Source organism: Garra rufa, chromosome 2 (genome assembly GCF_049309525.1).
Source record: "Garra rufa chromosome 2, GarRuf1.0, whole genome shotgun sequence".
Classification (NCBI taxonomy): Eukaryota; Metazoa; Chordata; class Actinopteri; order Cypriniformes; family Cyprinidae; genus Garra; species Garra rufa.
In genome coordinates, this window is record NC_133362.1 from 25,712,867 (window position 1) to 25,725,604 (window position 12,738).

The following is a 12,738-nucleotide window of genomic DNA, read 5'->3' on the forward strand; positions in this document are numbered from 1 at the left end:
AGATGTCAGTATGAAGAACTACAATACCCACATCTATTTTTTAAACGTTCACGATGAGTTCATAGTTACACGAATCGTTCACGCTGAGGACTGCCGCAATCCTGCCCCCTATCATGAGGGGTAAAATATTACGTCATTTGTGAAACGTGGCATTGGCTAATGTGAGTGTGAGTCACTGATCAATACGTGTCAAACAGAAGACCGGGAACCACCAGATAATTTTTTTATTGATTGGTAAGAATAATGAACAAAGTGGTTTTTCATACAATTGAAAAGTTAAACACAAATGTTAAAAGTAATGACGTTTTGTGACCAGCCACATACTTAATGAGAAAAAATTAAACATTTATGGATTTATGTTGGTTAACAACTAGCTCCTCCACCGAACTCAAGTCTTGGTTCCAGAAAGCGTATGGAAATTCCATTGAGGATGCAGCTCCGACCTCTCCCTGTGAGAAGAGACCATATTTCAATTAGGCTTATAGAAACTTGAATCAGTTGCAATTAAGGGTGACCTTTTTTTATAAAAAGAAACAATAAAGAACCTCTACAAATGTGTAAGTTCAAACAGCATACAAGCCTATACAGATGTTATACTGAGGAAACGGTGTTTACCTTCGTATTCAAAGAAATAAGCCCAATTTCAAAGCATTTATCGGCACCTGTTTTTCTCTGTATGTCGGCAAGCACAGCGTGACAGGCTTCATTAGGAGATGAGCCCTTGATAGCAGACAAAAGATGAGAGAAATGTGAGCCTGATCTAATTTACTACAGCCCAAACATGTTTCTAATGGTTTAATGAGATTTTCATTGACCGTCTTTACTTTACACCACCTCTATTGTCAAAAACACAACCATCTGGATACCCAGATCCTGTTTTAGACTAATGCAAATTACACCTTCACACTGATAGATTTGGACATTGTCCTATGTATTATTACTGGAATAAATAATACACAGCTGAATCTTTATCTTATCCTAGGTGATATTATACTTTACACTAAAACAGAATTGCATACTTGTCTCATCTGCTGCACAACATGAAAGCTTGGGCAGTAGCACATGATTTTGTCTCCATCACCAGTAGCTGTGGACAGAAGAAATATATTTAGGTCTATTCTCCAAGTGTAAAGCCTCGAAATTATCTATAGTATATACTGAGCAAAGAAACAATGCATTTGTACAAAAACAAGCTCAGATGCAATGTAATAAATAAATAAATGAAAAACCTGCTGCTGCACCCACCTGAAAATACAAAGAACAAGGTTGTAAAGAAACTTGTCAAACTTGTTCAAATTAACATGATTTGATAGTAAAGAAATAGGCTATGAGTTGAATGATAAAAAGCCATGCAAAGCTGATCAAATGGCCTTTAAAGCTGCATAGCTTACTGTATGGTCAGCGTATAGACCACAGCCTGGAAGTGGAGAATCTCCCACCCGCCCTGGTGATTTGAAGGGAGCTCCTGATGTGGAAACTCCTGCACAATATGTGTATATGTAGGCACATACAAATGTTGGTCGTAAAATAACAGAATTTGTACGTAAATACTGTCAAATCTGTATAATTGTACTTATATCCATACTGCAGCATGGTTGAATTGCAAAATATGAACATGTACTACATCAGAAAAATATTTTTTATAAAAATAATGATTATTTCAGAGAAAATAATAGGGAATGTAAACATTTTCAACCTTACCTACTGTTATGTTTCCAGTTAGATCAAGAGCTATGAGACCTGAGAAAGCAAGCAAAATTAAGTGCAATCTGTGTGAAATAAACTGCTTAACTACTTCATCACAAAATGCATGTTATAAAGACAACCCGTGAGAGCAATGTTACATTTTTTATTTTAACATTATGAATTAATGTTAATGTTTCCAGCCAAATTCACAAAACTTAAAAAATGGGTTTGGTCCAGATATGATGACTTATTAAGAAAGCTTTCGCATGATATTAATGTCTTACCTATTGTATCATGCCCACCTCTAACAGGTTTATTTTTTTCGAGGAATTCCTTTTGGAATATATAAAATACACAGAAAAATATAATTAAAATCAATTATGATATATCTATTCTTTCTAGGGATTGAAATAACAATGTGGATAAAACATCAACTGAAAGTATAATAGACTGTGTGTGTGCTGGAATTCACCATGTTATGAGGATCAAATGTCCCCACAAGTATAGTACCAGTAAATTTTCACTAATTTTTAGTTCCCCGTGAGGAAACAAGCTTATGAATCATACAGAATGAAGGGTTTGTGACGGGGTTGGTTTAAGGTAAGGGGACAGAAAATACAGTTTGTACAGTATAAAAACCATAATGCTATATAATGTCCCCATAATGACAGAAATACCAGTGTCTGTGTGTGTGTGTGTGTGTGTGTGTGTGTGTGTGTGTACCTGGTATTCATCACGTTGTGGGGACCAAATGTCCCCACAAGGATAGGAATACCAGTAAATTTTGACCTTGTGGGGACATTTCTCAGGTCCCCATGAGGAAACAGGCTTATAAATCATGCACAATGAGTTTTTTTGAGGAAGTAAACGTTTGCACAATCTCCTGTGAGGGCTAGGTTTAGGTATAGGGTAGGGTTAGGGCGATAGAAAATACGGTTTGTACAGTATAAAAACCATTACGCCTATGGAATGTCCCCATAAAACATGTAAACCTGTGTGTGTGTGTGTGTGTGTGTGTGTGTGTGTGTGTGTGAGAATACCCGGTAAGCAGTAGCTGAATAGTCGGAAAGCATGTTGGCATTGGGTTCAGATGTAAAACCCAGTTCGTGAGCAAATGCTTCTGCTCCATCTCCAACAAGCAAGCTGTGAGGACTCTTCTCCATTACTTTGCGAGCTACACGACATGGCTGTGCAATTCTAACAATGAAAACACAGTTATACAAGATGCTTCAGGGCTAGGTGTCATGGGAAAACAAACAACTGATTTCCTGTTATTTTATGTGCATGACAAATGAAAGCATTGTACCCTGAAGCCATTTTGTAACGTGTAAGAGATTCCACTGGATAAAATAATCAAGACTTCTTTTTTTTTTTACCCTCGAAGTGCAGCCACTGCCCCAAATCTCCCTGGCACACCTTCCATAATTGCAGCATCACATTCAACCACTCCCTTGGAATTTGGATATCCTCCTCTGCCCACAATGTGCCGTCCCGTCTCTACGTCATCTTCAACCTCTAAGAAAACACACCTCTTAATATTAATTACAAAAAAAAAACCCGTTGTTGTTTATAAAAGAAAGATACTATAATATAGAAACTACTTTCAACACTTCCAGTAGCCTATGTCTCTGGAAGTCTGTTTACGTTAACAGACATATTCTTGGGATTAATATGGGAAGTAGGGAATGCATTCTCTCTCTAATGATAATTACTGAATAGGTAGTAAGAATAGTGAGTAATTTGTTTCATAAGCCACATAAAGAGCAACTGTTCAATGTTCAACCAGATCCCTTGTTTATTGACAGCACATGTATTTTTCAACCACATTTAAATAGTAAAATTTCACGTAGTTGATTAATGAAAAGCACAAACAGGTGTCTATTTATAAGTACCTGCAATGGCTGTTTCTACAACATCTGTAGCATTTTGACCAGCTAGCAGCATAGATCTCATTCTCTCCACTGCAGGACGAGAGAAAGACCAAGTCCCCACAGCTGCCATTTGACATTAATGCATTAAAACACACGAATTAATGTACGGGAAACATTCACTTCCCATTTGTGAGAGTTAAAGCATTAAGCCCGAAGTCTGTTAAAAGACAATTTCAAAATAAAAGTCAGGGCGTTCATTGAAAGTGACGAGATTTTAAACGGACATTGGAGAGAGACTAAATAAACACATAATACAGAAAAAAAAAAAAAAAAAAAATATATATATATATATATATATATATATATATATATATATATATATTTTTTTTTTTTTTTTTTTTTTTTTTCAAAATACTTCATAACAAGTACATAACTATAACAAACTCAAAAACAATAGAGGACAAAATATAAAAAAATAATACAAGATAGAATAAATAATATAAACCAGAGACGGGAAATTTTTCAAGGTAAAACACTGAAAGCAATTTTTGACTTTTGAATGATTTTTTTTTTTTTTTTTTGGAGGGGGGGGGGGGTGTTTACGCCCATCGAAAACAAAACGTAAGAAGTACAATCAACCAAAACTTTGACAGCAGTGGAATTGACAGTAAAAAAATTGCCCAAGTATAACAAAAAGATGAACAATATATTGAATACACAAGTTAAAGTTATAATAAAAAATAATATCAAAAGTTGTAATAAATATTCTGAGAAATGAGTACATAACTCATTCCAAAAAATTGAACACAGACACATTCACAAAAAAGATGTACAATGGTCTCCTCTATATCCCAGATATTTTTTTTTCAATATTTTGCATAAACTTATTAAGTGCACAATTACAAGGGTAGCATCTATGTAATAATTTAAACGTGACTTTTTTATTTATTTATATTTATATTTATTTATTTGTTTATTTATATTTGTGTGGAAAAGCAAACAACATTCCAATTAACATTTTACTATGGCATCTATTTAAAAGACGACACTGAATTTATCCTCAACTATCAAAATTCCTGCTATTGAGATAGAACTGTTATATATAGAAACAGGATTAAAGGTTTGCTCTCCTTTCAGTAGAATTTTCATACCACTAGGAATGGCATTATATTCTTTATATGTGTTATAATCAAATTTCCTGGAAAATTCTGAAAGGGAATATAGCTGACCATTGCCATCCATCAACTGAACAAAGTATACATTATTTAAATAATATCTCTTAAAAAATAATGATTTATTTCTGTAAACAGTATTGTGATTATTCCAAATTATTTTTGTAAGCGAGTATGCACGATCATTTTTAATATCGCTGTGAAATTGCATATACATAAAAGTGGTCTGACTTTTCATTTTTTTTTTCATAATAATATAATTTGCTATTTACCTTTTTCTTATACACGTAATCAAAACATTGTAAAAATGTTTGATTACGTGTATAAGAAAAAGGTAAATAGCAAATTATATTATTATTCCCAAACATTTTATTAATAGACAAATGAAACAGCAGCTTTTTACTACACTCTAGCATTTTTTGTTTTGTTTTTAAGTTTACTTTTTAAGTTTAATTTCTTGCATAATTTAATAATTTAATCATTTCCACTTCTGGTTTCAACAATGTTTATTTTTTTATGTTTATATCCATGAATATAAAAATATTAATAATGCAAACCATAAACATGTAATGTGAACCCATAATGCACCGGAAGCGCATTATTAAAGTCGGCGGAAGTTGTTGTGGAATCTCATGTTTTGCGCGCTCCCTGCGCTTCTGGAACTAATCCGCACGAGCTGATTGCCAGCCTGAGAGGTCCTGCAAATTAACGGTTTGTTTGGACGTTATAATCCATTACGTAATTTCGGCAGAAAGAGTTATTCATGTAGTATGAACTGTTTGAGTTTGTAACGAATAGATTAGCTCCACAAACTAGCCACGTTAGCCACGCTGGGATTCACTACACCGTAGACATTACTTCTGTACTGGTGATAACCGATGCGTGTTTAATTGTCAGTTCTGGTGTTGCTTTCTACTGAATATGAATTATGTTATGTTATCCGGCGTTGTTGATGAAACATAACGTTAATTCGCATCTCCGTAAAGCCACACTGCAAATAGCATCAGCATTTCCTTTTACCCTACTACTCTTGGTGTGTTCTTTATTGACACATTTTAAATGTTCTGTAAATTAACTTTAAATTTACGTTCCCTGTGAACTTAAAGTAATGACAATGTGCAGTCTTCATTTTACAACCGTACTATTTAATTATGTTCCCCGTTTTAGGAATTCACAGATCTATTTATGTCTACAACGTAGGCAAATTTCTCAGAAGACGTAACGTTATAGTGCTAAGTTACGCTGTTGTGTGAAAGGATTTTTGTTAGTTTTTGTTCTTTTTCACCACAGGTCTTTTAGAGGTATTGGATTGAAGCAAGTCCTGAAATCACTGCTTGGTTGTTTTGCTTCATAGCCTGTCAATATGGAGCAGAACAACAGCCTACCTCCTTTTCCTCAAGGGCTGGCATCTCCGCAGGTAGGTAATGTAGTGTTGAATAAGTGTAAATACACTGCATCAGTCTGCACAGATTTGAAAACATTAGGCATCTTAAGCTTGCTGACTTTGTGGTAGACATGTAGTATATTCCAGACTTTACATAATACAGATATTTTAATCAGGACTTTTTCAGTGGATCAGTACATAAAATTAACTATCTCCTTGCATCTATTCAAAGGGAGCCATGACGCCCGGCCTGCCCATTTTCAGTCCCATGATGCCGTACGGCACGGGTCTTACACCACAGCCGGTGCAGAACACCAACAGCTTGTCCCTCCTGGAGGAGCAGCAGCGACAACAGCAGCAGCAGCAGCAACAACAGGCAGCCTCACAACAGCAGGGAGGGATGGTGGGAGGTTCAGGCCAGACACCCCAGCTCTACCACTCACAGGTCTCCACCACAACGCAACTGCCAGGCAACACGCCACTTTATACCACACCTCTCACCCCTATGACCCCCATCACACCTGCAACACCAGCTTCAGAGAGCTCTGGCATCGTCCCACAGTTACAGTGAGTTCTTGAGCTGATGCCCCACACAATCCTGTCAAAAACATTTTTGTTTGGCTTTCAGATGAGAAAGAATGTGTTTTTTGAGTTGTTAAATATATCTGAGATGATCATAATATTAGTGCCTTTTATGCTTTATCGACTGTCTACAATTTCTGTGTATTGTGTAGAAATAAAGTTGTATTTCATTTTTATTTTTAAGGAATATTGTGTCCACTGTAAACTTGGGGTGCAAACTTGACCTGAAGACGATAGCACTTCGAGCCAGAAATGCTGAATATAATCCAAAGGTAAGACCTGTTGTTTATTAGTTTTGAGGAATTTGTGACCTATTTACAAAGATCAGTTCAAGTAGATCAAACGTAGATGGTATTTTCTGAACAATAACATTGTCTTTTTTTTTGTTTTTTTTGACAAAAACATCCATTGTGATTTAAAGGGGTCATTAACTTTTTATTATTTTGTATTCTCTGTGGTGCACTTATGTTATATATTTTTACATCAAAAAACATGGTAATTTATATGTAATAGGCCATTTTCTGTCCTAGTTTTGACCTCCCTCATCAGAACGCTATGTTTGAATAGGTGTGGCGGTTTGTAGACGGAAGTAAACACCCACTGCTATGATTAGCTAACAGTTGTGTATGTTTGACAGTCTACATTCCTCATAGATGGATACTGCTGTGATTTAGGTCAAAAGTGCATAAATACTCAGTACATATCGAACGATCTGTAATAACAGACAAGGCAATAGTTACTCGCACCTCAGTGGCATGACATTACTGTCAGATGCAGTATAGTTGGCACAACATTGTATTTTAGTTGTAATCTTCCCAAATTCCTGTGTTTAAAATGTACCTTGTTTGTAAACAAATCCATGGTAAAATGAAGTGAACAAACGGCCGAGTTCTTACTAATGTGGTCTCAACTTCATTCACTCTTTCCTAACGTTAGGATCAGAAGGAAGGCAATGCAAAGACTATGTGTTGCCTCTCTTGTTATTTACACTACATGCCCTAATTTTTAGGTGGGGCTAAACTGGCAGTGATGTTGAAGCAGACATTGATCATCTTCTGTGGAGGTGGTGTTTAGCCACACTATTACACCATAAAGTGCCACATTCCACAACCTGTCGTTTTGACAGATTGGCTTCAAAATAATCTGTTTTTAGATTCTGAAACTAGTACAGTGACTTCTTATATGTCAAAATATCAAGGGAATTTTGGTTTCTCAATTTATGACCCCTTTTAACACCAATATCTATCAATAACACTTTCAGCGTTTTGCTGCCGTCATCATGAGAATACGAGAACCCAGAACAACAGCGCTCATCTTCAGTTCAGGGAAGATGGTGTGTACGGGAGCGAAAAGGTACGAATACCATCTGCAGACTTGCTATTGTTTTCTTCCTCTCACATAAACTTGTAGAACAAACAGCAGTGTGTGAGTTTGCCTTTTTTGTGTGCACTTACTTCTACAGTGAGGAACAGTCCCGATTGGCAGCCAGAAAATATGCCAGGGTGGTGCAGAAGTTGGGTTTTCCTGCCAAATTCTTAGACTTCAAAATTCAGAACATGGTGGGCAGCTGCGACGTCAAGTTTCCCATCCGGTTAGAGGGCCTGGTGCTTACACACCAGCAGTTTAGCAGGTTTGTTTTATTTATATGTTGTCGTTTTTTTTATAGCACATCTCAAACTAAATTGAATACTTTTTGTAAAGTGTTTTCACGACGCGTCGCGTGAACAATGCCACTGAACCGAAAGGAACTTAAATATTTTTCTAATTATTACTGCTGAAAATTGTCAATTATTGTCATGTTTTGGGCTAATACTAATCGGTTTGACTGGGAAACACATTTGGGCCCAGTTTCAGAGACGGGGCTTAGACTAAGCCAGGGTTAAGCCAAAATTCAATTAGAACATTTAGGTAATTTGTATAAAAAAAGAAGAAAAAAAAAACATTACTGTGTGCATCTTAAGACAAATCAAGGCATATATAAATATATTTCAAGATCAGTCAGTTGAAACGGCTCAGACTTACATTTTAGTCTAGGACTAGGCTTAAGCCTTGTCTGTGAAATAGGGAGTTATAACAAATCAAGGAGAAGAGTGCAAAAAACTGTTTGAGGAACAAAAGGCATTTGTGGTTTGCCAAACTGAACCAGGATTTCCAGGGCAAGAATCTTGACAACATTTCTGCTTGTTTTATAATTTCCAGTCAGGTAGGTGAAATATTAGGTTAATATCTTAATACTGCTTGTATGTGTCTTTAACACCTATTAACTTTTAGTTTGTCAAAATATTGCACCCTTTCCTGCTTACGAAGTCTTTCTCTATATGATTTAGCAGCTTTCACACATTTTTCCCGTGGTTTAGACAGCATAAATTAGCAGAACAACTTATTCAGTAGTACATTAAGTGTGCAACCTATGCTGTTGTTCGCCAATATGGCCGCACATCCGGGTAACTGACTAAATCGTGATGCAAGTTCAAACCCTCTTATTATATATACGCTTATTACTCTTTGTACGACTTGGGTTGTTTATTGTTTGAGAGATTATTTTACTGTTAGGTTAATGAATTTGCAATCCCCTGATATTTTATTAAAGTGTGAGCATCATTCTGACTGTGAGATGGGGAAAAACTGCAACACTAATATACTGTCAATGCTTTTTCCCCAGCTATGAACCTGAGTTATTTCCAGGATTAATCTACAGAATGATCAAACCCAGAATCGTTCTTTTAATATTCGTTTCAGGCAAAGTTGTACTTACAGGTGAGGCTATTTGTTGTATTTACAATGGTACAAACGGTACCATGCAATGCTAGTATGATATTGAGAGTGATACTGAAGTTGCATAATTAATTCCTTTATTTTTTCCAGGTGCAAAGGTTAGAGGAGAAATCTATGAAGCATTTGAGAACATATACCCTATCCTGAAAGGATTCAGGAAGACAACGTAATCTTGTTCCTGAGCCCGCCGGTATGTCTGGGATGACCTACGCAGTTTTATTTACTTTTGTAAGCCTGTAAATATGAAGGACACATTTTCTTCACTCAGAAAGTGAACAGATTTGAGGAATGACAATGCTTTTATTTTTCTTTTAAATGTTTTTCACCTGCCATTTGGTTCTCAAAATACTGTTTTATCGTTGTCTGAACATTTTAATGTTTTCAACCCAACTATTTTATGGTTTTTATGATGTTAAAATGTTCATTTCATACTTTAACACATTCCCTTTAATAGCAGTTTTTATGCATTATTGCATTACTGATTGTTTGTCAGTGAGAGAATCAGTGCGTAGCAAGCAATGCCCATGTTGGCCAGTGCAATGGAACTCTTTTGTTTGGAGGCATTTTGCAACAGCTTTGCAAACAAGTTTGCGGTTCGTTCAGCTGTTGAAGTCATCATGTGGATTTGGCCTTTTAAGTTACAGTTTTCAAATGAGATCGGTTGGCAGATCTAACGATTTAACTCCCATTTCATTGTATGATGTACTGTAGGTCTCCCAATAGCCCCATGTAAAGCACTGACATCTTAATTTAATCCTTTCAACTATGTAACTAATTTGCTACACTGAATGCAAATAAATGTTTGCCAACTTACGTCTATCACTGGATTGTAAAGTATTATTTTCAAGAATGTTTTAGACACGTTTTCTGTTTTTCTATCCACCTTTTTCTTCAACGCGGAAGTAAGCCTGAGACACTTCTGGATTCATTAGCTGTTATAGGGAAATAATGAGAATAACAACGTGCAGTAAACAGTTTGCACTACAAACCAGTGTTCATAAGACAATATATTAAAATAATATGGAAAGACACACCAATTAGCAAAATCAAACAGCAAAACGAGGTGTTTTGTACTGCTAAAACTTGCTGGATGCGAGTGAGACCGGAAGCCAGATCCATTACTCAAGTCTTCAATGTCACACAGTCCTTCAGAAATCTTTCTAATATGCTAATTTGCTACTTGGTGTTAAAACAGCTGTGCTGCTTAATATTTTTATGTGGAAACTGAGATGCATTTATGTAGATTTGATTCTTAGATGAGGAAAAAGTTCAAAAGAACTGCATTACTTGAATTAGAAATATTTTGCAATAATGTAAAAGGCTGTAACGTCAATTTTGATCCATTTTATGCATCCTTGCTAAAAAAAAAAGTACTTGATGTATGTCTAAATTGCCAAAATGTTTAGTAATACTTCTTGTGAAGACCTCCTAATTTCATTTAGAGACCAAAATGGTGTATGCAAGTGCCTCAAAAGAACCATTGCCTTTGTTTACATTTGTTTAATATGATAAATATGACTTGATACATAATATTCTAAATAATTGTTCTTTTGAATTGATTAACCCTACACAGCTTGATCTCCTGAAAAGTCTTGTTTCCAGATGAATTCAGCAGAATATTTGGTGCCTTGGTCACAGCTGTCAGCACATGTGTAGATGGCCAGGGTCCCCCAGTCTATGCTGGCATCTGTCCTATCCACTTTGAGGTGATTGAGTAACTGCGGCATGATCTGAAACAGACAGTGACACTTTACATAGTGCAATGCATTCATTAATGCCATTTATGATTAATTTTGGGGTCAAAGCTGAATATTCAGCATCATTACTCTAGAAATCATTCTAATATGATGATTTGCTGCTCAAGAAACATTGTAAGCATAACTGTGTGCTCTTTATATTTAACATGTACTATACCTGGAATTCAAACAGACGTTTTGCACCACATGGGCATTCTGGAACATCCTCCTCACGAGCCACATGTTCAGCTGACACCCAAAGAGGCGTTCCTCCTTTGCAATACCGCAAAATCTAAAAAATACATATACAATCATAGCTGTGAACCACACAACACAAAAGCCAGGGGCAGCATTTGCTCTTTAGACCAGGACTTTGTAACAGACCTGTTGTGGTTCATTAGCAATGCGCTGCTTGAACTTCTGAAACACTTTAGAGTCTTGTGTTTCATGAAAGGCCATACTTTCTAGTTCACTGTCCTCCAAACCTAAGATGGGGGAAAAAAACATTATGAATTACTGCTTCTTGGCGAGACATGGAAATACCAAGCTGCCAAATCTGATCTGAAAGATATACCATTATTTAAGCATGCCATGCTCTCTTGATCCAGACTGTTGGCTTTGAGTTCCTCATCTTTTACTGGAAGCTCTTCTGGGTCGGTAACCAGCTCCCACTCAGGAAACAGAAATGAATTAAGCTCTGCTGAGTTTTGAGAAGCTGTGGATTTAGATATGAAGACAACAAGCATATATATTAGAGATCTTGACTGAAATAATGCATTAATTGTTCTAAATCTGCATTCAATTACCTTCATTTGAACATTCTTTCTTGTGCCGGTGTTTCCAGTCTGTGGTCTGATGCTCTTTACAGCAGTATGTGACTGAGTGACATCGAGAGCAGGCTTTCTGTCCTAGACAACCACACAGCCTGCATAGTTTGAGCCCTGAGCCCAGAACCTGATGATCACTCACTAGGTGCTCTGGCTTCTCATCAGGAGGAGGATCAAAGGGGTAAAAGTCATTTTTCCTTGGCAGCTGACATCTGAACACTAGGAAATGGGGATAGTACAAAATATTGTAACTTTATGCTGACGTTATATAAAGGCTTTAATTAAAATATGTGACCCTGGATCACAAATACAGTCTTAAGTAGCACAGGTATATTTGTAGCAATAGTCAAAATTACACTGTATGGGTCAAAAATTTTTTTTTTTTTTTCCTTTTATGATAAAACTCATTAGGGTATAAAGTAAAGATCATGTTCATTTTCTCACTATTAGGATATTAATTAAAGATCATGTTAATTTTCTCACTATATATATATATATATATATATATATATATATATATATATATATATTTTTTTTTTTGCACCTTCAGATTTTCAAATAGTTGTGTCTCAGCCAAATATCCTAAGGGACGTTCTAAAACGCTTAACGTGGCTTAACGTACGTAAAAAACGACCAGGAAACACCAAATTTCTGTCAAACCTTACTTGGAACAAACACTAACTACTATCAAAAGAACGAGCCCTT

At 36.0% G+C, this 12,738-nt stretch overlaps 3 protein-coding genes across 3 annotated transcripts in view; 1 reads left to right on the forward strand and 2 right to left on the reverse strand.

Annotated features, from left to right (window-relative positions):
• Positions 1 to 209: 209 nt before the first annotated feature.
• LOC141326302 (N(4)-(Beta-N-acetylglucosaminyl)-L-asparaginase) lies at positions 210 to 3,761 on the reverse strand. The gene is made up of 10 exons (XM_073835038.1): positions 3,579 to 3,761; positions 3,063 to 3,201; positions 2,727 to 2,883; positions 1,971 to 2,019; positions 1,702 to 1,740; positions 1,392 to 1,480; positions 1,230 to 1,245; positions 1,020 to 1,087; positions 616 to 720; positions 210 to 449 (listed from the first exon to the last, which is right to left on the reverse strand). Exons 1-10 carry the CDS (start codon positions 3,685 to 3,687, stop codon positions 339 to 341), a joined length of 882 nt encoding a protein of 293 aa, XP_073691139.1. The 5' UTR covers positions 3,688 to 3,761; the 3' UTR covers positions 210 to 338.
• Positions 3,762 to 5,338: 1,577 nt separating this feature from the next.
• Positions 5,339 to 10,289, forward strand: tbp (TATA box binding protein). Its single transcript, XM_073835039.1, has 8 exons — positions 5,339 to 5,440; positions 6,020 to 6,146; positions 6,346 to 6,680; positions 6,880 to 6,967; positions 7,957 to 8,048; positions 8,158 to 8,325; positions 9,358 to 9,452; positions 9,561 to 10,289. Exons 2-8 carry the CDS (start codon positions 6,093 to 6,095, stop codon positions 9,638 to 9,640), a joined length of 912 nt encoding a protein of 303 aa, XP_073691140.1. The 5' UTR covers positions 5,339 to 5,440; positions 6,020 to 6,092; the 3' UTR covers positions 9,641 to 10,289.
• Positions 10,290 to 10,464: 175 nt separating this feature from the next.
• The window catches only part of pdcd2 (programmed cell death 2), a 3,768-nt gene continuing 1,494 nt past the window's right edge, over positions 10,465 to 12,738 (reverse strand). The window contains exons 2-6 of the mRNA XM_073834638.1: positions 12,013 to 12,252; positions 11,781 to 11,921; positions 11,591 to 11,691; positions 11,385 to 11,498; positions 10,465 to 11,200 (exon numbers count right to left, since the gene is read on the reverse strand). Coding sequence (XP_073690739.1) covers positions 11,036 to 11,200; positions 11,385 to 11,498; positions 11,591 to 11,691; positions 11,781 to 11,921; positions 12,013 to 12,252 — 761 coding nt within the window. The 3' untranslated portion in view covers positions 10,465 to 11,035. The remainder of the gene's footprint in view (positions 11,201 to 11,384; positions 11,499 to 11,590; positions 11,692 to 11,780; positions 11,922 to 12,012; positions 12,253 to 12,738) is intronic.

Excerpts from the sequence above, each read along its gene's own strand:
- LOC141326302 (XM_073835038.1), bottom strand. The coding sequence starts at position 3,687 with ATGGCAGCTGTGGGGACTTGGTCTTTCTCTCGTCCTGCAGTGGAGAGA. Across the intron at positions 2,884-3,062 it reads GCAGTGGCTGCACTTCGAGG|AATTGCACAGCCATGTCGTG; the intron begins GTAAAAAAAAAA and ends TTTCATTGTTAG. Across the intron at positions 450-615 it reads TTATTTCTTTGAATACGAAG|GGAGAGGTCGGAGCTGCATC; the intron begins GTAAACACCGTT and ends CTCTTCTCACAG.
- tbp (XM_073835039.1), top strand. The coding sequence starts at position 6,093 with ATGGAGCAGAACAACAGCCTACCTCCTTTTCCTCAAGGGCTGGCATCT. Across the intron at positions 8,049-8,157 it reads GTGTGTACGGGAGCGAAAAG|TGAGGAACAGTCCCGATTGG; the intron begins GTACGAATACCA and ends TTACTTCTACAG. Across the intron at positions 9,453-9,560 it reads AGGCAAAGTTGTACTTACAG|GTGCAAAGGTTAGAGGAGAA; the intron begins GTGAGGCTATTT and ends TATTTTTTCCAG.